Source organism: Lepus europaeus, chromosome 3, assembly GCF_033115175.1.
Source record: "Lepus europaeus isolate LE1 chromosome 3, mLepTim1.pri, whole genome shotgun sequence".
Taxonomy (NCBI): Eukaryota; Metazoa; Chordata; class Mammalia; order Lagomorpha; family Leporidae; genus Lepus; species Lepus europaeus.
Window position 1 is genome coordinate 137297298 of NC_084829.1, and position 25365 is coordinate 137322662.

At 42.1% G+C, this 25365-nt stretch overlaps 1 protein-coding gene across 1 annotated transcript in view; it reads left to right on the forward strand.

Annotated features, from left to right (window-relative positions):
* The window catches only part of PEX7 (peroxisomal biogenesis factor 7), an 80911-nt gene extending 55810 nt beyond the window's left edge, over window positions 1-25101 (forward strand). Inside the window, exons 9-10 of the mRNA XM_062186821.1 lie at window positions 4838-4937; window positions 24638-25101. Coding sequence (XP_062042805.1) covers window positions 4838-4937; window positions 24638-24706 — 169 coding nt within the window. The 3' untranslated portion in view covers window positions 24707-25101. The remainder of the gene's footprint in view (window positions 1-4837; window positions 4938-24637) is intronic.
* Window positions 25102-25365: the final 264 nt, after the last annotated feature.

Genomic DNA, 25365 nt, shown 5'->3' on the forward strand with positions numbered 1-25365 from the left:
TGTTCCCAGAGTTGAGAACATGAGAAAACCTGGGGAAACACCCACCTTCCTCCTGTCAGCTCCTCCCCTCGACTCACCCTTTCTTGGTGGAACTGGCATGGAGATACATAGAAAATGCATGCAAATCAGGCTATCAACAGTGGTTAGCAGTGGAAGGGAATGAGGAAAGAACTACATATATTTCTTTTGTTACTAAAAAGCCAGTAGCAGTTTAAACATAAATTATAGTGTACTGACGTTTTGCTTAGCTTTTGGCTTTCTCAACTTAGTTTGTGTAATTTACTATATTTAAAAATGATTTTTTAGGGACCAGCATTGTGACACAGTGGGTTAACCCACAACCTGCAATGCGGGATCCCAATTGGGTGCCAGTTCCAATCCAGGCAGCTCTGTTTCCCTGCTGATGCATCTAGGAGAACAGCAGAAGATGGCTCACAAACTTTGATTTCTGTACACACATAGGAGACCCAGATGAAGCTCTTGGCTCCAGGTGTCGGCCTGGCCTAGCCCTGCCTGTTGGGGCACATTTGTGGGGCGTGAACCAGCAGATGGAAAATCTCTCTTTATCTCTCCCTCTCTGTATAACTCTGCCTTTCAAGTACATCAAATAATTTTTTTTTTTTTGACAGGCAGAGTTAGACAGTGAGAGGGAGAGATAGAGAGAAAGGTCTTCCTTTGCCGTTGGTTCACCCCACCGATGGCTGCTCCGGCCAGCGTGCTGCGCTGATCCGAAGCCAGGAGCCAGGTGCTTCTTCCTGGTCTCCCATGCGGTGCAGGCTCCAAGCACTTGGGCCATCCTCCACCGCCCTCCCAGGCCACAGCAGAGAGCTGGACTGGAAGAGGAGCAACTGGGACTAGAACCTAGGGTGCCAGAGCTGTAGGCAAGTGAGCTGTGGCGCTGGCTCAAATAAATTTTTTGAAAATGATTTTTAAAAATTGTAGTGTTCTGCAAATTATTTTAAATAGATACATGTTAATACAAATTTCTTCTGATTTTCCTGGCTACTGAGCCCCTTGAGGGTAAGGATTTTGAAGCCTAAGTTCCCTTAATGTAAGCAAATCCTCTCCAGCCAAAGACTGGTTTCATTATTCCACTTACTGCTATACTTTCTGAGTTTTTGTGATGGTTGCTGTTTGTTTTATGTTTTATGTAGGACTTTTAGTTGCTTTTAAAATGCTGAACTAGGCACCTAGTGAGCATATGGTTGAAAATGAACCTCTCGTGATTTTTGCACCGTAAGGTGTATGTTTTGTGTACCTGTGATTTCTGTCAGAGCTGTGAAGTGGTAGAATGGAGAGAAGTGTTTCTCTGCGATTCACTACACTAACCCTCTCTCTACCACAGAGCCTCTTTAGAGCTAACTTGCATTTTGTTTGATGAATTTTTTGCAGAAAGCAAGACTGATATTAGATGGTTTATCCCAGGGTTGGAGTCATGATGTCTGTGACTCTGGTGTAGAATTCTCTGAGGTCTTGACTGCCCATTTAGTTGTGTATTAGAACAGATTCAGTTGGAATTTAAAAAAAAAATATATTGTTTATTTGAAAGGCAGAGTTAGAGAGAAGGAGAGAGAGAGAGCAAGTGAGCAAGCAAGCAAGCCAGGAGCTTCTTCCAGGTCTCCCATGTGGGTGCTAGGGCCCAAGTACTTGGGCCATCTTCCACTGCTTTCCCAGGCCCATTAGCAGGAAGCTGGATCAGAAGTGGAGCAGCTGGGACTCCAACCGTTGCCCATATGGGATGCCAGCGCTCCAGACAGCAGGTTTTCCTGCTACCTCACACAGTGCCAGCCACGTTAAGTGACATTTTTTGAAAAGCATCTCATTCCCCTGAATGTGTGACTTCTCTCATGCTTTCCGGCTAAGGTTGGGTGGCTTCACACGCATGTCCTTGCCGGGCACCTTATTTGCATAGGGCCTCCTGCTCCTGTCTTGTCCTCAGTGCAGCGTTGTCCTTCCTGACTCAAGGAACGATAGCAGGAACTTGGCTAGAAGGCACAAATGAGTTTTTGCTGCTGTGACTTTTACTGGGGTGGGCATTTCGTACAGCAGTTAACTGGCTGCTGTGATGAGCACATCCCGCCTTGGAATGCCTGGAGTCCCAGCTGCTGTGCTTCCGATCAGCTTCCTGTCGATGTGCACCCTGGAAAGCAGAAGTGATGCCAACCATGTGGGAGACCCGGATGGAATTCTGGGCTTCTGGCTTCAGCTAGTCCCATCCATCTCTGGCTGTTGTGGGCATCTGGGGAGTAAACCAGCACATAGACGACCTCTCTCTCTCTCTGCCTTTCAAATAAAAGTGAAAAAAAAATCTACTTATATCAATTTTAATGACTTTCTTGAAGAATATTTAGCTTATCCATTCCACAGGAATAAAATCTGAATCCTAAGTGAAGTCAGAGAACTGAATTCATGGATTATATCAAATTGACTTTCCTATAGATTGATTCTACCAATTACCCTTTGAGGTGATGCCATTGACTCATAAGGAGCAGTTGGTGAAACATATCTCTCTTTTTAAATTATTTATTTTCATTTTGTTTGAAAGAGAGAGACAGAGTTGAGATCTGTCTGCTAATTCACTCCCCCAAATGCTCACAACAGCCCTGGCTGGGCCAGACCAAAGTCAAGAGGCCAGAACTGAATTCGGGTTTCCCATCTGGGTCTGACATGTGGGTGGTAGGGGTGGAAGTACTTGAGCCATCATCTGCTGCCTCCCAGGAGTAGGCAGGACTCCAACCAGGCAACACAACCATTAGCAGAATGGGGGTGTCCCAAGTGCTGACTTAACAGCTGTACTACTCACTGGGCCCTGAAACAACATCTCTGTGTTTCCTTAGTAGGGAACTCCCAAGGGAAAATTTCCTTCTGAAACTTCCAGGGTCAGTTTGGTTGTAGAACTCTGAATTTGGGGCCCGATTATATTTTCCCTTTTCCTTTGGCTCTTTGAAAAGTTAGTAACTTTAGGTCTTGGCTTGTCAAGTATATATAACTTATTTACCAATCCCGTTGAAGTTTCCAGCTTCTTTCCTACCCTTAATTTTCCCTTAATTCACTTCTTTTGTCATGAAATATATATTTTACAAACTATTTTGAATTGCTTTTGGAACATCGTGTGTATATGCAAAATAATTTGGTTATTGTTTCAAATCATGTAAATCAATGAATAACCATATTTTAGAAATGAGGCTAGCGCTGCGGCTCACTAGGCTAATCCTCCTGCGGCGCCGGCAACCCGGGTTCTAGTCCCGGTCGGGGTGCCAGATCCTGTCCTGGTTGCTCCTCTTCCAGGCCAGCTTTCTGCTGTGGCCCGGGAGTGCAGTGGAGGATGGCCCAGGTGCCTGTGCACTGCACCCGCATGGGAGACCAGGAGAAGCACCTGGCTCCTGGCTTCGGATCAGCGCAGTGCACCGGCCGCAGCAGCCATTTGGGGGGTGAACCAACGGAAAAGGAAGACCTTTCTCTCTGTCTCTGTCTCTCACTGTCCACTCTGCCTTTCAAAAAAAAATCTTGTGTATATGCAAAATAATTTGGTTATTGTTTCAAATCATGTAAATCAATGAATAACCATATTTTAGAAATGAGGTTATACAATCTCATGTTTACTTTTGCTTATATAAACCTTATCAAGGAAATTTGATTTTGGTACAATTCAGTGTCTAGACCTGAAGAGATGAATATTTGAAGACAGAGGAGACCACTTTTAGGATTTCTGAGAAGGCCTACAGCTTGTTCCCTCGTTTGTTTGAACAGACAGATGTTCAGAAGTAAATCGTTCTGCCTAAATATCTGTGGCTTTTAGTAATCTTATAAATGAGCTGTTTATTCATTGTCTCTCTGGTACCCCACAGTGAATTATCCATAGCAACAATCCTTTTCAGAAGTTAATAGGGCCAACTCTGTATTTATTAGGAAAATAATACCACCAGGTTAAACAAACTGTGACTGTTGATTCTGTGTATTTACTCTGTTTCAAAGGGATCTGCCAAACCTTCAGTGTGTGCCATGGTAGCTCATTAGAGAAGTTAAATTGGGATCTGATTCTAGGATTCTGAATATGTCGTTTTTATGGTATGTTTAGAGCCAAATAAAAATGATGATGAACAAAAAAAAGCTTTAGAAATAAAGTACTATTTTGTGTATTGAAAATAGGGCCAAGTTCTCTGCACAGTAGAAATCAGAGCTGTATTATGGTAAATATTACCACCCCCAGTATAGAGAGGAGGAGTAGAATATATAATATTAGCTCAGGAAACACGTTTCTGAATTTCTTGATTCTAGAAATTATATTGATAAAGAATGTAATAAGTCTGTGCCTCAAAAAAAAAAAAACTTTAGAATTAAGGAGGTTTTCATAAGGATTTGAATTGCTGCTGAAATATGACTTGAACCTAAGGTCTTTTCAAGTCAGTTGTTGAGAAATGAAGTAGTATTTAACATCAAAGTGTTAGAGTTCAACTAATCCAGTATGCTTGTATTATAGCCGTAAGTGCTTTCAGAAATTGCTACAAAGGCACAGTGTCGCTCATCACAGATGTCCTTGTACAGTATGAAATGGTTGTTTAAAACTGAAGCGTCTATCAAATGCTGTACTAATGGGAACACAATGATATTTTATGTGGCTAGATTGATTAATAATTCCGTTTTGCTTTCTGATACAGTGGAACGGCGAGCTTTTTTTCTTACTAGATTTTTTAGTAGTGGAGCTCTGCATTTATAAATTGGTTGAGACTATTTTGAGAAAGTCTTTGTTAAGTCGATTATCTTAATTTTTCTTAGTACAAAGGTTTTAGAAGATCATTTTTGTACTAGCACTGTTTCTTTGTGTTTATCTTCACAGATTCTGGAACTTTTCAAGGCCTGATCCTCTTCTTGAAACAGTGGAGCATCATACAGAATTCACCTGTGGTTTAGATTTAAGTCTTCAAAGCCCTACTCAGGTAACAGGTTCAATCTCATGATGTGGTTTGCTGCTCACACAGTTCCCAGCTAGCTCTACGTGTGGCATGTGTTGTTTTTTGAATAAACATGTCCGTTCCCTTTAGGGTGGAGCTAAGCACATTAAGTAACCTGTTATTCTTTGCTATATAAATTTCATCATCAGAGCACTGAAATACTAGAGAATAAGACATACCCAGAAACTGGACATACCTCTCTTCTCATAAGGCAAAAAGGAACTTTTTCAAAAGGGGTTATGCCTAACAATGAAGGCTTTGAGTGGGTCTCTCCCAGTAGAGAAAGGAGGCACAAGAGCAAGATTTAATGGGGAGGAAAGTCCACCGAGGTGAGTGAAGAGAGTGCCAGACTCAACTGTTGAAATAGGCAGGGAGACCTGGGGTGAATCCATGCCCTCAGGCCTGTCTCTCTGGTCTCCACAACCCCTGTCGAGCTGAAGGCTTCAGATGGAGAACAATTACTATTTTAATGAATAAACTTTATATTTCCCCCTTTTTGTTCTCTTGAGGACTTGAGAATATTTTAGACTTAAAGATTTTTCAGGTTTTTTTTTTTTAAAGCTATTTCAGTTTCAGAAATTATAAATTCAGATCAGAAACATTATTATGTATTGAGTGATGAAGCACTTTATAACAAGACTGAAAAAACTTCACATATCAATGACACACAAAATATGTGGAAATTCTAAGGAATTATGCTTTTATGATAAGTTTTAGAAGTTAAAAAAAATCCCATTTCACATAACAACATTCTTAAATTTAAATAAATATAGACTTAATTTAAGGAATTTGAGATGTAATTCTGAGTTTAAAATATTCTCAGTAGACATTAGAGTATGCTCCACATTAAAATAATTGTTTAAAAGTGACTTACTAGCATGTAAGCAGAGATGAAATGGAAATGGTTATGAGTGAAATGGCCCTATCTTTAATGTGAAAGTGCTGCAAACAAACTAGTTTCTTTTCCAAGAAATATGTTCCTTACAGATACTTTTTAATAACCTGTTTCCTATCCTAGTTAATAAAAAACAAGTTATAGTGTACTCATTGAAACATAGCAATACCGGAATAAGAATCCTAAGTAAATATTCATCAAGTATTCATTCTTACACATCTCTGTTACCTGTCCTGTGTGAGAGCCAGGCTGGGACCTGCATCAACACCTTTGGCTCCTCCATTTCCTTAGGCACTGCAGTCCCCCCCCCCCCCCCCCCACGGCCGAGGAGTGCCACATATTCTCTAAATCCTCCATACATGGGCCCACCCTTATTAAAGGAACTTTGAGGTCAGAGGACTTATTAATTGGTGACATACATCCTTCAATAATAAGAGGTTTTATGGCCAGGCCATATATTTTGTTCGTAGCCTGGTGATTGCCATCTGTCTCTTCCAGTTGGATAAGCAAATTACATTTGTATTAAGGAAGTAGGTGCTGTTGAAAGCAACTGGGAGTCGGGAAGCAGGAGTCTGAGCTGTAAATGAGCAGCAGGCTCAGCAACATGTTACACAGTTCAAGTGCAGTAGCAGTCGCCTCTGAGTTATCCATAGTGGGACCATTTGGGGATTGGAATGACCTTAGAAATAAGAGTACTCTCTCTCATTCATTTATTCTTTCAGCAAACATTTTCATATGCCAGACCTTATGCTAGGTACTAGGCATTGAATGGGGAGCAAAAATAAACATGGCCCTTGACTTCATAAAGCATTTAGTCCAGTGTGACATCAGATTGTCTACAAATGAATGTCAACAGACAGCTGAAGCAAGGTCTACAGAGGAAACGGACCCTGTGCCTCGGGCATCCATGGTCAGGATGGGCATTTGACCTAGTTAAAAGGTCTGTGTGGAAGCCAGGCTCCTCTGAGATCTGATGAGTTAAGTAAGTGTTAAGGATATGAAGAGACAGGAGGAAGATCACCAGAGGCCACGGTGCCAGGGTGCCACACACTCTGCCATGAGAGGCCAGTGCTTGGGAGTGAAAGAGTGTATATCCTCCTGATCTATTGTAGAGTTTTCAGCATGAGAATTTTGACAGCATATTTTGAAGAACTTGTTATACTTTTAAAAATTGAGTATTGTGGTTAATAACTGAATTTTACTTCCCCCTGTATTAGCTGAGACTATTACAGAACAACGGAGTACTGGAGACTAGGTGGCTTACGCAGCACACGTTTATTTTCTCACTGTTCTGGAGACTGAAGTCCCACATGGGGGTCTGACAGGGTCGGCTTCTGGTGAGGCCTCTCTTGGCTGCCTTCTCACTGTGTCGTCACATGATAGAAAAAGAGTGCTCTTCTCATGAGGACACTAATCGTGGGCCCCAGCCAGTTGACCTCATCTCCCCCTAACTATTGTCCCTCTGTATCCTTGGGATTGGCTCCAGAACACTGCCTGCTCCTGTAGGTACCAAAATCTGTGGGTGCTCAGATCCTTTAAAATGGTGCCTATGACCTATACACATCGTACCATGTACTTTAAAGCATCTCTAGGTTATTTCTGATGCCTAATACAATGTCAGTACTATGTAAATAGTTGTTACGCTAAATTGTTTAGGGAAGAATTACAAGGAAAAACTCTGCACATGTTCGGTTCCTGCACAGTAATTGTTTTCTGGCTATTTTTGATCTCTGGTTGGTTGAATCCACGGATGTAGAATCTGAAAATAAGAAGGACTCTTTGTAGTCCCTGTTTTCAAATATAGTCACATAGGGAGTTAAGGCTTCAATAGAGAGTTCAGTATATCCCCTATTCTTTAGTGTTTTATTTATGTAATGTTGCTATGTGTTATTGGTCATAAGAATGAAGTGTTGAAGAATCTTTTATCATTTAATGCAGCTTTTATATCCAATGTGTTTTTAATCTGTTAAAAGTGTTACTACGTAGTGACTGTTTCAGTGCTGTTTTGACATGCATTGATTTACTCCTTCATTTCCTTCTGTCATATTTGTTGAGTACTATGGCTGGGTGGAACAGGTAATTACAGCATAGTGTGAAAAATGCTAAAATAGAGGAACACAAAGGATGCTTTGGGGAAATATCTATTAATTTAATAAGTATTTGTCAAGTGCCTGCTAACCGCGGGTATTGGTCTGTGGTAATAAGTGCTTTTCAGAATTGGAGCAGTTTGATACAGAATGACGCAGGAGGGGGTACTTTTGCATGAATGGTCTGTCAAAGGCTCTCCAAGTGAAATTTGAGCTGAAACCTGACTAATGAAATGGAGCCTGCCATTCAAAACCTTAAGAGAGGAATGTTTTTCACAGAGGTAATGGCACATGTCAGTTCTTTGAGAGGGTACTGGGCTTGGTGTGATTGCGGGGCAGAAAGAAGCCTAGAGAGTGGGGGGGAGTGATAGGGAGTAGGTGGGGGCCGAATTGTGTAGTCTTTGTAGACCTCGCGTGACTGTCATTGAAATTGCTTTAGAAAGCCATTGGAGGTTTAGCAGGAAACGATAAAATCAGACTTGTATGTTTAGAAGATCATTCTGGTAGCTGTGGGAGAATAGACTAGACTGTAGGTAAGAGTGGACGCTAAGAGGTCAATTTTGAGTCGCTTAAAGTAAACCAGGCAAAGAATAATAGTTATTCAGAGCCCTAGTCACAGAGAGAGAGAGATTCAGAATATATGAGGGTGTTTGAGAAAGTTCATGGGAAAATAGAATGAAAGGATGACACGTGGACGGGAGGGGAGAGAGAGACATTCGCTGCAGTGGCCTAAGTTGCTGCCTGGGATGCCACACCCCATATCAAAGTGCTTGGTTTGAATCCCATTTATTTTGCTTCCAGTCCAGCTTTCTGCTAATCCTGGGAGGCAGTAGGTGATGGCTCAAGTGCTTGGGTCCCTGCCTTCCGCATGGGAGTCCCGAATAGAGTTCTGGTCTCCAGGCTTTGGCCTGGCCCAGCTGTTGTTGTGAACATTTAGGGAGTGAACTAGCGGATGGATGATCTCATTCTTTCTCTTTCTGCCTTCCAAATAAAATAAAAATAAATAAAAATTTTCTAAAAAAAAGATAATTTGGGAACAGTGCTATGGCATGGTGGGTAAAATCCACGGCCTGCAGCGCCAGCATCCCATATGGGCACTGGTGTGAGTCCCGGTTGTTCCATTTCCAATCCAGCTCCCTGCTAATGTGCTTGAGAAAGCAGTGAAAGATGGCCCAAGTGCTCGGGCCCCTGCACCCACATGGGAGACCTGGAAGAAGCTCCTGGTTCCTAGCTTCAGATCTGCACAGCCCCCAGCTATTGCAGCCATTTGGGGAGTGAACCAGCAGATGGGAGCTCTCTTTTATCTCTGTTTATCTGTTCCTCTGTCTCTCTACCTCTCAAATGAATACATTTAAAAAGTTTTTAATGGTAACATATATTTCCATGAATTTTTAAAAGATGTATTAAGTGTAAATATTACATTAAATATAAATAGTGAAAAAACCCTAATTAAAAGACAGATAAAAAGGAATAGACATGAGAAAATGCTGAAACTTCCATATGGTTCGGCCTAACATTTTGAAGGTAACCACAACAGCATTTACTGATGGGTTAGAAATGGGCTATGAAAGAAGCAGAAGAATCAAGGTTTATTCCTGTGATTTGGGTCTAGGAGACAAGGTGGCCAATGGTTTAATTTCCTGAAGTAGAGGGAAAGGAATAAGTTTGAAACAGGAACAGTCATGAGATATGTTTGCGATAGCTCCTGTCTGACATTCCAAGGAAGGTTTCAAATAGGCAGTTTTGTATCTAGGCTTGCCTACCTGGGGGAAAGTTTATTTGGAAGAGTAGGATATGTGAAAGTAATAGAGCAAGAGAAGGAAGGAAGAATTGGAAGTATGCTGTTGTGAAGTTCTTATACTACATATAAAGCAATATAATATTATTTGATGGTAGACTGTGATAAATTCAATATGTGTATTGTAAATCCTGTGGTATCTTTTATGAAATTTTAGAAAAAGAGGTATAACTCATAAACCAGTAGTGGAGATAAATAGAATAATAAAAAAAATGATAAGTCACCTCAACATAACAAAGGCCATGTATGAAAAACCCACAGCCAGCACCATACTCAGTGGTAAGACTGAAAGGTTTTCCTCTGAAATCAGAAACAAGACAAAGATGCCTACATACACCACATCCATCATCATAATATAGGAAGTCCTAGCCAGTGCCATTAGGCAAGAAAAAGAATGAAAAAGACTTCAGAATTGGAAGTGAATAAGTAAAATTACTTCTCTACATAGGTAACATGATCTTACATGTAGAAAACCTTTGAATCCAACCATATCAATAATTATATTAAATATAATTAATCAAAACATCCCCTTTAAAAAAGATAAAAAATGACAGATGTGAGAAACTTTGAGACTCTTTAGGCTAAACTTTATGACTTTAGATTTGAAGAAGAGGTCCTCTAACTACAAATCCAGGATCCGCTTATTTTAGGGGGAGTATTTTCAGTGATGTGTTTGCAGTATTTGTCTCCTTGTAAGTTTATGTTTTTTGTCTCTGTTTTATTTATATTCAGGTTTAGACTTTAAATTTTCCTTTGAAGCTAGGATGATGCTCTCCATCAGTATTTTTTCCCACACATTATTTTTTTTTAAAGATTTATTTTATTTATTTGAAAGAGTTACAAAGAGAGGTAGATCCAGAGAGAGCCCTTCCATTCCACTAGTTCACTCCACAACAGCCAGAGCTGAGCTGATCCGAAGCCAGGAGCCAGGAGCTTCTTTCGGGTCTTCCACATGGCTGCAAGGGCTCAAGCACTTGGGCCATCTTCTGCTGCTTTCCTAGACCATAACAGAGAGCTGGATGGGAAGAGGAGCCGCCAGGACTTGAACCAGCACCCATAACGGATGCCAGTGCTGCAGGCTGGGGCTTTAAACTACCGCGTCACAGTGCCGGCCCCTTCCACACATTGCCAACACATTTTAACACAAACATTTGGATTATTTATATTATTACAGGCATACTTCAGAGATACTATGTGTTAACAGTGGCAATGAAGTGAACTTTGCAGTAAAGGAAATCAAATGAATTTTTTTGCCCCCCAGTGCATATACATGATATTTACACTATACTGTAATCTGTTAAGTGTGCAAAGGTATTGTGTGTAAAAGAACAATATATTGACCTTGATTTGAAAATACTTTATTGCTAAAAATGCTAATGAACATCTGAGCCTTCAGCAAGTTGTGATCTTTTTGCTGGTGAAGGATCTTGCCCCAATGTTGATGGCTACTGACTGAAGGTTGGTGGAGAGACGTAGATTGAGTTCTGGGCTCCTAGTTTTGTGCTGGCCAAACCCTAATGGTTACAGGTATCTAGGGAGTTCCAGCAGATGGGAGAATTCTTTTTACCCTCTCTTTCAGTTTTTTTAAAGATCATTTATTTGAAGGCAGTTAGAGAAAGAGACAAGAGAGAGAGAGAAAGATCTTCCATCTGCTGGTTCATTCCCAAATTTCTACAACAGCTGGGGCTGGGCCAGGCTGAAGCCAGGAGTCAGGAGCTTCAACAGGGTCTTCCACATGAGTACCAGGGGCCCAAACACATGGGCCATCTTCCGCCATTTTCTCAGGTGCATTAGCAGGGAGCTGGATGGGAAGTGAAGCAGCCAGGACTCAAACCAGTGCCCAGATGGGATACTGGCTCTGTAAGTGGTGGCTAACCTTCCACACCACAGCACCAGCCCTGGAACATCTCCTTTTGTCTCTATTTCTGCCTTTCAAATAAATAAAAATAAATTAATAAATTAAAATAACATCACAGATCATTGTAACAGCAACAATAATAATGAAAAAGTTTGAAACATTCTTGGAATTATCGGAACAAAACACAGACAGGAAATGAACACATGCTGATGGAAAAATGACATCAATGTGCTTGCTTGACACAGGGTTGCAACAAACCTTCAATTTGTAAAGCACAGTAATTCAGAATGCATTAAAATGAGTTATGCTTATAATTTATGTTTTTACAGTGAAATATTAAGCTCATTTCTAGAGGAAGTAAGACTCAAGGTCATGATTAATCTTCATATTTTTTCCCTCACTTGTATTATGTTTATCAGTTACTGTATAGTAAACTCCTCCATGATACTTATTTTAAAGCAATAGTTTTGCTCAAGATTCTATGCTTTGAGTCAGCAATTTGGGCTGGGCTCAGTCTGCCAGTTCTTCTTTGATCTCAGTTGGTTCCAGTCATCGCATGGCTTACCTGGGATTGCCTGCTCTTAGATGACCCTCATTCACATGTCTGGTGGATGGTGCTGGCTGTCTTCCAGGCTGAGTTTCTCCAAGCGGGCTCATGCTTCTCCACTTAGCAGTTGTATGTCCTAAGAGGGTGGGAACAAAAGCTGTGTGTCCTCTTGTAGATGAGCCTTGAAGTCACATGACATGGTTTTGTTCCAGAGCAGAGCAGGAGACCAGCTCAGATTCCAGCAGTTGGAGAATCAATTCACTTCTTGATGGGAGGAGCTGCAAAGAATTTTTAGTCATTCAAAATCAACCTCACTAACCTTTTTGGTATAGTTGGTGGGTTAAATTATTATTTTTTATTTTAAGTTAAAAAAAAAATCATTTGACAGAGAGAGACAGATAAGACTCCCATCTGCTAGTTCATACGTAACTTGCCCACAATGGCTAGGACTACACCAAGCCAAAGTGAGGAGCCAGGAACTTAACCCAGGTCTCCCACTTGCTTGGCAGGGACCCAATTACTTGAACCAATACTTCTGCCTTGTAGGGCACACATTAGCAGGAAGCTGGAATCAGGAGTAGATCAGGACACAAACCCACACACTCTGATATTATGGATTGTTAGCATCCCAAACAGCAACTTAACCGCCAGCCCAAATACCCACCCCTACATTATTTTTTACATGTTGTATTTAGCCTTTATTTTCACGCTCTATGTTCAGGCTTACTAATTGCAAATTGATGTGAATTCACTCTGTGTTCATATGTTACTCTTTTAGAAAATATCTTTCTCTTCATATCTTTACATCTGTTTTCAAAACTCTTTTGTCAGGGCTGGCGTTGTGGCATAATGAGTAAAGCCATTGCCTTTTTTTTTTTCTTTTTGACAGGCAGAGTGGATAGTGAGAGAGAGAGACAGAGAGAAAGGTCTTCCTTTTTTGCCGTTGGTTCACCCTCCAATGGCCGCCGCGGTTGGCACGCTGCTGCCGGCGCACCGCGCTGATCCGATGGCAGGAGCCAGGTGTTTCTCCTGATCTCCCATGCGGGTGCAGGGCCCAAGCACTTGGGCCATCCTCCACTGCCTTCCCGGGCCATAGCAGAGAGCTGGCCTGGAAGAGGGGCAACTGGGATAGAATCCAGTGCCCCAACCGGGACTAGAACCCTGTGTGCTGGCGCCGCAAGGTTGAGGATTAGCCTGTTAAGCCATGGTGCCGGCCGCCACTGCCTTTGATGCTGGCAACCCATATGGATGCTGATTTGAGTCCTGGCTGCTTCAGTTCTGATCCAGTTCCCTGCTGATAGCCTGGGAAAAGCATCAAAGGGTGGTCCAAGTGCTTGGGCCTCTGCTACTCATGTGGGAGACCTGAAGAAGCTTTTGGCTGCTGGCTTCAGCCTGGCCCAACCCCGGCTATTGTGGCCATCTGGGGAGTGAACTGGTGGATAGAAGAGCTCTCTCTCTCTTTCTCACTGTCTCTCCCATCTCTCTTACTTTCAAATAAGTAAATAAATACATATTAAAAAAACAAAACACCCTGTTGTCTCTTTTGATCTTAACAGCGGTAGGACCTTGCTGGTGAGACTTTGGGACTCTGTGTCTTAATATATTCTTGGTCTTAAAAGAGATTTTTTTCAGTTCTTGTATTTATAATTCTTTTTCTATTTCGATTCTCACTTCTTAGAGATCTGAAAAATGAGATCCAAAGGCATTCTTACCACCTTTCTTCTTGACAGAATGTAAGATCTAGTCTTTAAAGGTTTAAAACTTGACAAATAAGTGTCTGGGGTCATTCTTTAAGGATAATTGCTGAGAAATACTCTGTGCCTTCTCTTGTTAACCAGGCTGAAATTATCTTTCGCTTGAGAAATTTTTTCTTTGATTTTTTTCTCTCTGATCATGATTTGTACAGTCATGGCATTTTCTCCTTCCCACCTTATCCTTATTATTTCTAAATTGGATATTCCTTTCTGTTTTGGGGTTTGTGATTCTAGACCTGTATCATACCCATTTATATAATTAGACTGTCTGTATAACTTACCATTAGAATTCCTCCACTTACTACAGTGTCAGTTATGGTCTTTTGAGTGCTCTATGAAACTACTTTAGTGTGTAGGCTGAGTCCAGCTCTACATAAATTCCCATATTCCTTTTGAGACATAGTTATTTCTATGTCTTTTTAAAAGTAGACACCATTAATCTAAAGATACACTTCTATATGTTTAATTAAGTTTAAAAATAAAGTTTAATAAAGTTCACATCATGATGAAATTTGGGAAATTACATTTGAAAGAAAAAAATAATTAAAGATCCTACCATTCTAGAACAAAGCTCTGTTTTACCATATTACCATGTTTCTTTTTCAGCCCTTGTAAAAAAACTTTTTAAGAGGAGTGTAATATTCATATTGAAAAGTCTGTATATTTTAAGTGTACATGCAGCTCAGGAAGTAGCCACACCTGTACAACTACCGTCCAGATTAAGAGCCAGAACATTGCCAACACTCTAGAAGCTTCTTCCCAAGTCTTAGCCCATCCCTCTTTCCCAACAGTTCTGGTCTTCCAATCTTTGTTCTTTTTGTATGCGTGTGTTTCAAAGTTGTGGTTATACTACAGACATGACTTCTGAGACTCCCAAAATGCTCTGTAAACATCATCTATAGGAATAAATACCTTAGTCTATCTGTGCTAGGAACAGAACTACTAAAAAGACTTCCTTAAAATAGGAGAAATCCTGCAGATTTTTCTTTTGCTTCAGTGGAAGGTGCTGAGAGTTGGCTCTGATTTAAACTGCTTCTTCAGGTATGTTTTTAAACATATCTTTGGGGTGGATTTTTTACTAAAAATATTAGATATTATTTAAAAATTCAGTTCATACTTTGGTTCCAATCTCCCCACAGTATTCTGTAACAGGCTGATGGCGTGGGGTGGACATTGTAGTGCAGTGGTTAAGCCTCCATATCAGAGTGCCTGTTTCAAATCCCAGCTGCTCCACTTCCAATCCAGCTTTTCCTGCTGATGTATATCCTGGAAGGCAGTGGATGATGACTCAAATACTCGAGCCTCTGCCACCCATATGGGGGACATTGATGGATTTCCCGCCTTTGGCCTGACCCAACCCTAGGTGTTGTGGCCATTTGGAGGGTGAACCAACTGATGGAAGATCTCTCTCCCTCTCCCTCTTCTCCTCCTCCTCCCTCTCCCTCTCTTAAATAAGTAACAAGAAATAAAATTTAAAAGTTGAGAGTGGATACAAATATTTAAAAATTCTTGTATGAGTTTGAAATTGGGTTTTAGAAGGGAGCCCACATGATTGGTAGTAAGGATGTTTGTGTCCTGTGCACCTTTATCTCAGGTGGTGTTGGCAGCATCTGTCGCAGCAGACTGGCTTTGGAGCTGAAAAGAACATGAGCCAGGAGCAATCAGTGTCCTCAGGCATTAGTCTCTGCTGTTTCCTCTTGCTGCTTTCCTAATTGTGTAATTTTTTAGCTTAAAGTTATATAACAAGAGCCTGTTGTTTTCCCCCAGCCGTAAACACTGCCCAGGCCCAGCTCTGTAGGATCTCACACACTGATGGGGTGGACAGGGCTGGCCTGCGCCTCCTGGCCTCTGCACCCAGACAGCGCTTGCAAGGGCAGCTTCTCAGCGTTGTTGACACCCTAGCCTCTGCTTCCCATTCCTGAATCTCCCACCTGCTTACTCATTTTCCCTCCATAGACTGTAGAGGATTGCTTTAAAAACCAAGCAAACTTACTGACTTAGCACATTCTAAATTACTTTTGTATTTTAAAAAATTCATTTTTTTCATGGGCTTGAAAGGCAGAGCCATGGGGTTTGGGGAGCAGAGAGACAGAGACAGATGTCAAGATCTTCCATCTTCTGATTCTAGTTTACTCCTCAGATGCCCACAACAGCTAAGACTGAGCCAGGCTGAAGCCAAGAGCCCAGAATTCCATCCAGATTTCTCATGTAGTGGCAGGGACCCAAGTACTTGACCTGTCATCTGCCTCCCAGTGTGCTTCAGCAGGAAACTGGGTGGGAAGCAGAGCAGCAAGGACTTAAGCAGGTTCTTCACAATGGGATGTAGGCAGCTCAAGCAGCAGTTCACCCCACTGCACCACAGCACTTTCCCCAAATTACCTTGCAAAATAACTTCAGCTGGGCTCTTGGACCAATATATTTTTTTAATATCAAAATTTTATTTTATTTTCTTACTGTTTGAAGACTAGTTTTACTGTTAATTCTCATAGTACAACACATTAAAGACAGAAGTCCAACATGAGGAACAAGTGCACAGTGACTCCTGTTGTTGACTTATCAATTGATGCTTATTTATGACGTCAGTAATCACCTGAAGCTCTTGTCATGAGCTGCCAAGGCTATGGAAGCCTCTTGAGTCCACAAACTCCAACATTATTTAGACAAGGCCATAGTCAAAGTGGACGTTCTCCCTTCAGAGAAAGGTACCTCCTTCTTTGATGGCCCCTTTTTTGCACCGGGATCTCATTCACAGAGATCTTTCATGTAGGTCATTGTTAAAAACCATTCTTCAGGGTATCTTTTCTCAACCTCTTTTAGGGTCAGTATGTAGGCTTTTAGCCTTCTGTCCTACTTTGCCATAAATGGAGAGTTCCCAGGAGTGTACATCTTCTTCCTTCTCTTTCACCTCTTTCTGTTTCATCTTTGTTTCCATTCCTTCCAGTGGTTTCTTAATGTTCTCACTGGCTTCCTCAGTTAGCTGTATTGAAAGCAGAGTAGCTGGGACTTGAAAAAGGCACTTTGATGTGGGATTCGGGTGTCTCAAGAAGTGACTTGGGGCTGGTGCTGTGGCATAGAATGTTAGGCTTCCGCCTGCAGCACCCACATCCCATATGGGCGCTGTTTCGAGTCCTGGCTGCTCTACTTCTGATCCAGCTCCCTGTTGATGTGCATGGGAAAGCCGTGGAGGGTGGCCCAAGTGTGTGGCCCCTGCACCCATGTGGAAGACCTGGAAAAAGCTCCTGGTTCCTGGCTTCATCCTGGCCCAGCCTTAGATGTTGCTGCCATTTGGGGAGTGAACCAGCAGATGGAAGATCCCACCCCACCCCCACCTTCTGTCTTTCTGACTTTCAAATAAATAGATAAAATATTTTTTTAGAAAAGTAACTTACCCAGATATACTACAACACCCACCCCAATGTGCTAATTCTTAAAGTTGAAAATATTAAATATTCATAATAGAACTTATGTAAGATCTTACCTTACTAATTATTATTTACCACCATAGAAAAATAGCAGCTCTTACAATAATGAAGATGTAGTCTCTTTTCAAATTTTGTATTACATAAAGAAATACAATGTTTTGACAGTTTTTTCTTATGTTGATAATTTGAATTCTGAGTTTTGATGGAAAGATTTGCATTTTGGTCTCAGGATAAGGAGCTTCAGAGGGGCCTTTGAGATGAAATGCGCCACAGTGGGGCTTGAGGGGCAGGAATACATTTTCCAGTTGAACACAGAAGCTGAGCCTGGAGGCTCTCACCCTTCCGTGTCTCCATGCACACTTGCACTGCAAGGGAAGAGGGTCAACAAGACAGAGCTTGGCTGCTGGCCCTCAAGAAACCTAGAAGGGATTCAGGAAAAAAGCCCCCTCTCAAAAGATTGCTCAGGGATTCCTCAGATGGCTTATCATGTAGTCTGGTTGCCTTCAAGCGAGAACTTTGAATTCTTCATTTATTCTTATTCATCCCACTGCCCACAACATTTTCCTTTCCCGTGCCTCTTTCCCACAATGACAAGAGACACTGTGGCCAAGGCAGGCAGCTTCTTCCTGGAAGCACACACTTCCCTCAAATGTGATGGCGACCTTTGCCTACTTCTGCTGGGCTTCATAATTCCTCTGTCACTGCACATATGGAGGTACTAAAGAAAGTTCTTGACGGATAGAATTAAAAGAGAAGTTTCTTCTGGTGCTAAATACTTTGAAATCACCTATAGCAGAAACCCTCTGTGTCATAGGTGTCTCTTCCCTCATCCACGTCTCTGCTGGGCTCATGAGCTATGGGACAGAGGCCAGGACCCTGTGCTGCCCGCCGGAGCCTCTGCACAGTTCTGCCGCAGAAGAGGCTCTCAATAAATGTTGAATGAATGGATGAATATGTGTGTATAAGAATTATGTTTAGACAGACTTGTGCACAGGAATATTTAACAGCTCCTAGGGAAAGAAAGCTGCCTGTGAAACTTCTGAATAATATTCATGATACTGAAAGTTCCCATATGTCCTCAAAATCCCAGGAAACTTGATGCTTTTACCCAAATCTCTGACCGCACACCAGATCAGCTGTTCTTTGCCATATGAGAAGCTCTCTACTCAACAAAATCCTACTAGAAGGGAAACCTTTGGATTCATTCATTTCATTTTATTTATTCAACAAGCATCTATTAAAGGGTTACTGTCCACAAAAAAGGAATCCAGACTTAGGATTAGTTAGGGTTAGTCAGGGTTAGTTGCACACAAGTGTTCCCATCCCTCTGTGGTTGTTGCTAGAATACAAAAGCTGTATTGCCCATCATACTTTTGCCTTCTCTGTGGCTGTCATACAACACAGAACCCAAGTTATTTTTGCAAGTACTGTGTTGTGCTCAGCTCTGATGTGAGAGAAAGCTTTGGATACACTTATCTTTAGAATAGATTTTGGCTTTTCTTTGGTTGGTGTTTATTTACTTTATTTACTCTTTAGGTTCACCTCTTAAGCCACCTCTGTTCATTTAGAATTCAACAGGATACAAATCTTAAGAAAATAAAGAATTGTTATTAACCATAGCTTAAATAATCAAATTTTCTCATATCTTTAAGTAGAAATTCTCAGTATTGGCTTATGTAGAAAAGGACCAGGAAACTCCACAAACTGAGACTAAGAATGCTTCAAGGAGGACTTGAGTTTTTGTATAAACATAGTTTAAGGGACAGACATTGTGGTGAAGTAGGATAAGTGGTTGCCTGCTACATGAGCATCCCATATCAGAATGCTGGTTCTAGTCTTAGCTGCTCCACTTCCCATCCAGCTTCCTGCAAATATACCAAGGAAGGCAATAGAGGATGGGTCAAGTGCTTGAGCCTCTGCCACTCTTGTGGGAGACCTGGATGGAGTTCCTGGCTCCTGGATTCAGCCTGGCCCTGCCCTGGTTGTTCAGCCATTTGAGGGGTGAACCAGGAGATGGAAGATACATATATCTTTCTTTCTCTCTTTCACTGTGCCTTTCAAATCCAGTCTTTAAAAGATAGTTCAGTCATGTTCCATCTCTTAGATCTGTCATTGAAACAGATTTCTAAATACAAGTGTGAAAACAGGGGCCAGTGTTGTGGCACGGTGGGTTAGCCACCACCTGCAATGCCAGCATCCTACATGAGCACTTGTTTGAATTCTTGTTGCTCCACTTCCAATTCATTTCCCTGCTAATATGCCTGGGAAAGCGGTGGAAGATGACCCAAGTACTTGAGCCTCTGCTACCCACATGGGAGACCGATGGAGTTCAAGATCCCTGGCTTTGGCCTGGCCCAGTGCTGGCCATAGCAGCCATTTGGGAAGTGAACCAGTGGATATAAGATCTCAGTATCTTCCTTTTTATCTCCCTCTCTTTTTGTAACTCTACCTTTCAAATAAAATAAATAAATCTCTAAAATTAAAAGTGAAAATAGGGCAAAAGTGTTTTCTGATGTACTAGTGGCATATTAATCTCTTCATTCTCCTCAAGAAAGGAAGGGTGGGAGTGGGTATTTGATCCACTGGTTAAGACTCCTCTTAAGACAACCACTTCCCATATTGAAATGCCTGAATTCAAGTCCTGGCTTTGCTTCTGATTCCAGCTTCCCATTAATGTGTATCCTGGGAGCAGGCAGATGATGACTCAAGTGTTTGGGTCCTTGCCACCCACGTGGGAGATCCAGTGGAGTTTTAGACACTTTGCTTTGACCTGTCCCAGCTCTGATTGTTGCAGGACTTTGGAGAATGAACCAACATATGAGAGATCTCTGTCTATCTCTGTATTTAAGTATTTTTTTTTCAGAGCTTTATACACACATACACACACACATACACACACATAGAGAGAGAAAGAGACAAAGAGACAGAGACAGAGAGAGAGAGAATGAATCTTCCATCCGATGGTTCACTCCCCAATTGGCCCCAATGGCCAGAGCTGAGCCGATATGAAACCAGGAGCCAGGAGCTTCCTCCTGGTCTCCCACATGGGTGCAGGGGCCCAAGGACCTCCACTGCCTTCCCAGGCCATAGCAGAGAGCTAGATGGGAAGTGGAGCAGCCGGGTCTCAAACTGGTGCTCATATGGGATGCCGGTGCTTCAGGCCAAGGCATTAACCCACTGTGCCACAGCGCTGGCCCCTTAAGTATTTTTTAATCCTATGAAATTTTTAATTTCTTCTAGTCGACAATAAAAAAAAATCCTTGTACCTAAAGTGCTGCTAACCTGCATGGGAGACCAGGAGAAGCACCTGGCTCCTGGCTTCGGATCGGCACGATGCGCCGGCTGCAGCGGCCATTGGAGGGTGAACCAACAGCAAAAAGGAAGACCTTTCTCTCTGTGTCTCTCTCTCACTATCCACTCTGCTTGTCAAAAAAGAAAAAAAAATAAAGTGCTGCTAAAGAACTCTTAGTTCACATGACAAAAACCCAGCTAAGAAAATTGAGACCCATTGAGCCATATATCAGAGATTCTAGCTTCTAGCTGCATACTAGAAAGTTCTCTGGGTGGTTCTAATGCACAGGTGCACAGTGCTCTAGATCAGTGTCTTTGGGGTCAGGGATTGGGAGTCTGAAGGAAACTATGGATTCTCTTTCCTCTTTTCCCTAAATGTGTATACAGACAAATGGTGCATTAATGACTTTACAAAGCTGATCTGTGAATGTTGGTTGTAAGGACCCCAGGCTGGATACCAGCCCGGAGTGATGCCAGTGGTGCTGGCATCAGGGAAATAGGGCTCTAAGGAGGGGCCTGATGACCATCTGTGACCTCCAGATGGTTCAGATGCACCCTGAAGCTTAAGGATTGCAGCCTTTGGGGAACGCCTGTGGGAAAGTACAGTTTATTGTTTTGGCCTTTTTGAGGGCCACATGAAGAAAGACATTATCATCGCAAGATCACTTTCTTGGCATTGAATTATAATTTTAATGGATGTATATTACATGTTTCTCTTATAGTTAAGTACTAGAAACCACTTTTATATCCCCTGATAAACTGGTAAATTGATTATGATATCTGTGTATCTTATGTTGGTTCCTTTTTACTTTTTTTGACAGGCAGAGTGGACAGTGAGAGAGACAGAGAAAAAGTTCTTCCTTTTCCGTTGGTTCACCCCCCAATAGCCGCTGCGGCCGGCGCGCTGTGGCCAGCGCACCACACTAATCCAAAGCCAGGAGCCAGGTGCTTCTCCTGGTCTCCCATGCGGGTGCAGGGCCCAAGCACTTGGGCCATCCTCCACTGCCCTCCCGGGCCACAGCAGAGAGCTGGACTGGAAGAGGAGCAACCAGGACAGAATCCAGCGCCCTGACCTGGACTAGAACCTGGTGTGCCAGTGCTGCAGGCAGAGGATTAGCCTATTGATAGCCGCGGCACTGGCCTCCTCTTTTTTTTTTTTTTTTTTTTTTTTTAAGATTTATTTATTTTAAAGGCAGAGTGACAAAGAGAGAGGGATAGATCCTATCCACTGATTCATTCCCCAGGGTTGGGCCAGGCCAAAGCCAGGAGCTAGGAATTTCATCCGGGTCTCCCATATGAGTAGCAGGGGTCCACGCACCTGGGCCCTCTTAGCCTGCCTTCCCAGGTGCATTAGCAGGGAGCTGGATCAGAAGCAGAGCAGGTGGGACTGGAGCTGGTGCTCTAAAAGGGAATGCTGGCATTGTAAGCTGCAGCTTAACCCGCTTCAGTACAATACCAGCCCCTGAGCCTCTTTTTTCAGTATAGTTATCTTCCCCTTCTCCCCATTTCAGAATGCAGTGCAGTTTGTTGCTTACTGTTATGTCCTGTAACGTGCTCCATAGACATAATGATTACCCTCTTGAGGCAAACCAGCCTGTGCCTGTGTGACCACATTAAAGGATAATTTTCAAAGCGGTAATCATGACTCTTGACAGGTGTCAAAGGTTTTATTTATCTCATTTAAGACTTTACAGCAGAAAATCTTGACACACCCATGGATTTTCAAAAAGTTCATGGAATTATGGATTTCAAAAAACTTTTTACACCAAAATAAATATATCTTTACATTTTTGTTTTTTATTTTGATTTATTTAAATTTATGTTTTCATTTTTATTGAAATAGAGAAACAGAACTTCACCCATTGATTCACTCCCCAACTGCCTACAAAAGCCAGGGATGGGCCAGATCAAAACCAGGGGCCCTGAACTCAATCTGGGTCTCCCTCGTGGGAGGAACCAAGTACTTGAGCCATCATCTGCTGCCTCCCAAGGACACATGCATAGGAAGTTGTGGCTGAAGCAGAGGAGCCAGGATTCGAACCAGGAACCCTGAAAGGGGATGAAGGCATCCCAAGCAGCCTCTTAACTGCTGTGCCAAAAGCCCATCCCAAATTTATCTTTCAATCCCATTTCTCCACGAACGTGTTGAAGCACCCTCACATAGGAAATCACTGAATGCTGGAATTAATTTACTAATTGGTGCGAAACTGGAGCTATGTCTTGGGACACCAGCTGCAACTCCACAAGTCAGTTTTCATTGCCAACTTTTATGGATGAAAAACATTGGCATTACCCTCAGTTTTCTGTAATGTGCAGAGTTGTAAAATATTCCAGTGAAAGGCAGTGTGGAAGGCATATACCCCTGCAGAATCAGGTAACCCCCCGGAGGGGCCCCAAGACAATGCCAGCTGTCTTCCCGAAGGACACCTAGTGATCTTTTTTTCTGATTTCAGTCCTCCATTCTTTGTGACAGCAAGGTAATGGGCAAAGAGTCTTCGTGTCAGAACTGAGAGTGAAGAACAGGGGACCCGAGGGGGTCAGAAAAGGAGGCATCCTGGCATGTCTCTCTCTGTCCTGAGTCTGGCCTGGAAGGGCTCTTGGTGGCCAGGAGTACCTTCCCTGGCAGGGGCCGGGGGAGATGGCTTTTGTCGGGAGGAGGCAGGAAGCGGGCAGGGCATGCAGGGGAGAATGACTGGATCTCTTCCTGCAAAGCCATTATTATTTTCATGCCATTTGCTTTATTTTTGTTAGCAGTCTTTTTTTCTTAATGCTTTTTTAGGCTGGCCATAGATGGGAACCATGGGACATTAAGGAAGAGCCCTGTGTTTCCTCTCAATCCTAGAATTAAAGAGGGAAGGGATGCCACCAGAGGCCATTGGGGTGGGCATGGTAATTAATGAGACCATACGCCTCCCCCTCCCCCAACACATGGTCTTTGTTCCTTACCGGGAAGTCTCTACACAGGGCCAATCCTGGGGACTCTGGAGCCTCTTGGTTAGTTTAGTAAAGTGCTTTTTATTATCTTCCTGGTTTTCATTATAAGCTTTAAATTTATGGAACAAGATAGGGTTTAATTAACTAATGGTAAAATATCATTATTATTTGCATTAATTTGAATCACCCTATTCATGATTCTGTATCACTACTCTTCTAGGTCTTTCTCATGTTACCAATTAGGTCTAGATTTATGAACATTGCTGATTCGGTGGCCTTGACATTTGTCAGCTGTTTAAGTCCTGAGTAAATAAGAAGCTGAACTGGAGAGTGCTGAATAAGGATTCAGAAACATCAGTTTTAGATACCTCTCACTAGAAGCCTAAGTCTGTTTCTCTAAGTCCTTTCTCCAGAACAGCTGATGCTTAACATACTAAAGGGCCTAGCATGTGACAAAGGGTAGAGAGCTGAGATTAATGCATGATCTTTGTGTCCCGTGGTATAAAAACTTAAAAGTGTAAGGGTAAGCAAATAACGATCGTCAGTTTGCCTTTGTGAGGCACTGTTTTTAGTGGATACCCTGAGCAGGTTTAGAGTCTGGTTGCAGGTGTGGAACTCCTGTGAAGGGTACGGAGAGGCAGTTTGAAGGCCACAGCATCCTGAAGTGCCTCTCCTCTGAGAGTCTCCATTAAGGTACTTTCCACATTCGGTCCTGAATGGAACATTTTTTGAAGGCGAGCGCTAAGCTGTAGCTTCCTCTCTGTCCGCACATACTGAGCACAGCGTCTGTGTTCACAGTCTCAGAATGCGTTTTTCAATACCCATCTCAGGAAGTAGGGAACTATGTAGCACTCAGGTAGAGTGGGGGAGGGGCAGTTCCTTACAGGCAACTTCAGTCTGTTGAAAATTATCCCTGAAATGTCTCTTAAAAAGGGAAAAATAGACCTTTTATCAAAAACTTATCCTTATGTTTTTCCTAGCTAAAAATCTACTTACCAGTGGGTGACCTGCACTCTAAATGGCATATATTAGGATTTTGCTACCAATTTTGAATTACTGTAGATCTGCACACGATTCTTGCTTTGTTCTTGTTTTGTAGGTGGCTGACTGTTCTTGGGATGAAACAATAAAGATATATGATCCTGCTTGTCTTGCTGCTCCTGCTTGAGATCTACGATGGTCAGAAACGGAGGAAGCTGTGTGAAGAACAGCTTAACAGCAAATAAATTAACTATTGCAGGCACAGCTGTTACGCTTTTACATGTGCTATTTCAGATTTCAACTTTTTCAGATTTACCCTGGAATGCATTTTAAGGCAGCTGACACAGACTTTGGCTCATCCAGGCCTGGTACATAAGCCATATTTCTAAAATTTCTAAGAACTAATTAATGTCATAATGTCTATTAAAATGTAATCTCTGTTGTAAAATGGACTAAAGTATGGGAGATCAGTAGATTATATTGATAGTGATATATTTCATTCTTAATTTATGTCACTTCTGATGTAAAATATAATCACTGCTGTTGATAAAATCAAAATAAACTACATCTCTTGATCATTTATCACTTATGATATCCCCAACAAGATTGCTTTTTCCAGTATGTTGTATATATGAATGCAATACTACCTGTCCAGGGATGAGTAACAGGGTTGTGGTACACATTTCATTTACTCATTTGTTTAGTAGTTATTTGTTGAACATTTGCTGTGTGCCTGACAGATAGACTGAATGAGATTCTCTCAAGGACTGGTGCCATGCTTTCAGAACACGGAATACTGTGGGTTACGAGTTTACTTTACCACAAGGTTTCCAAGTCATGTTAGGT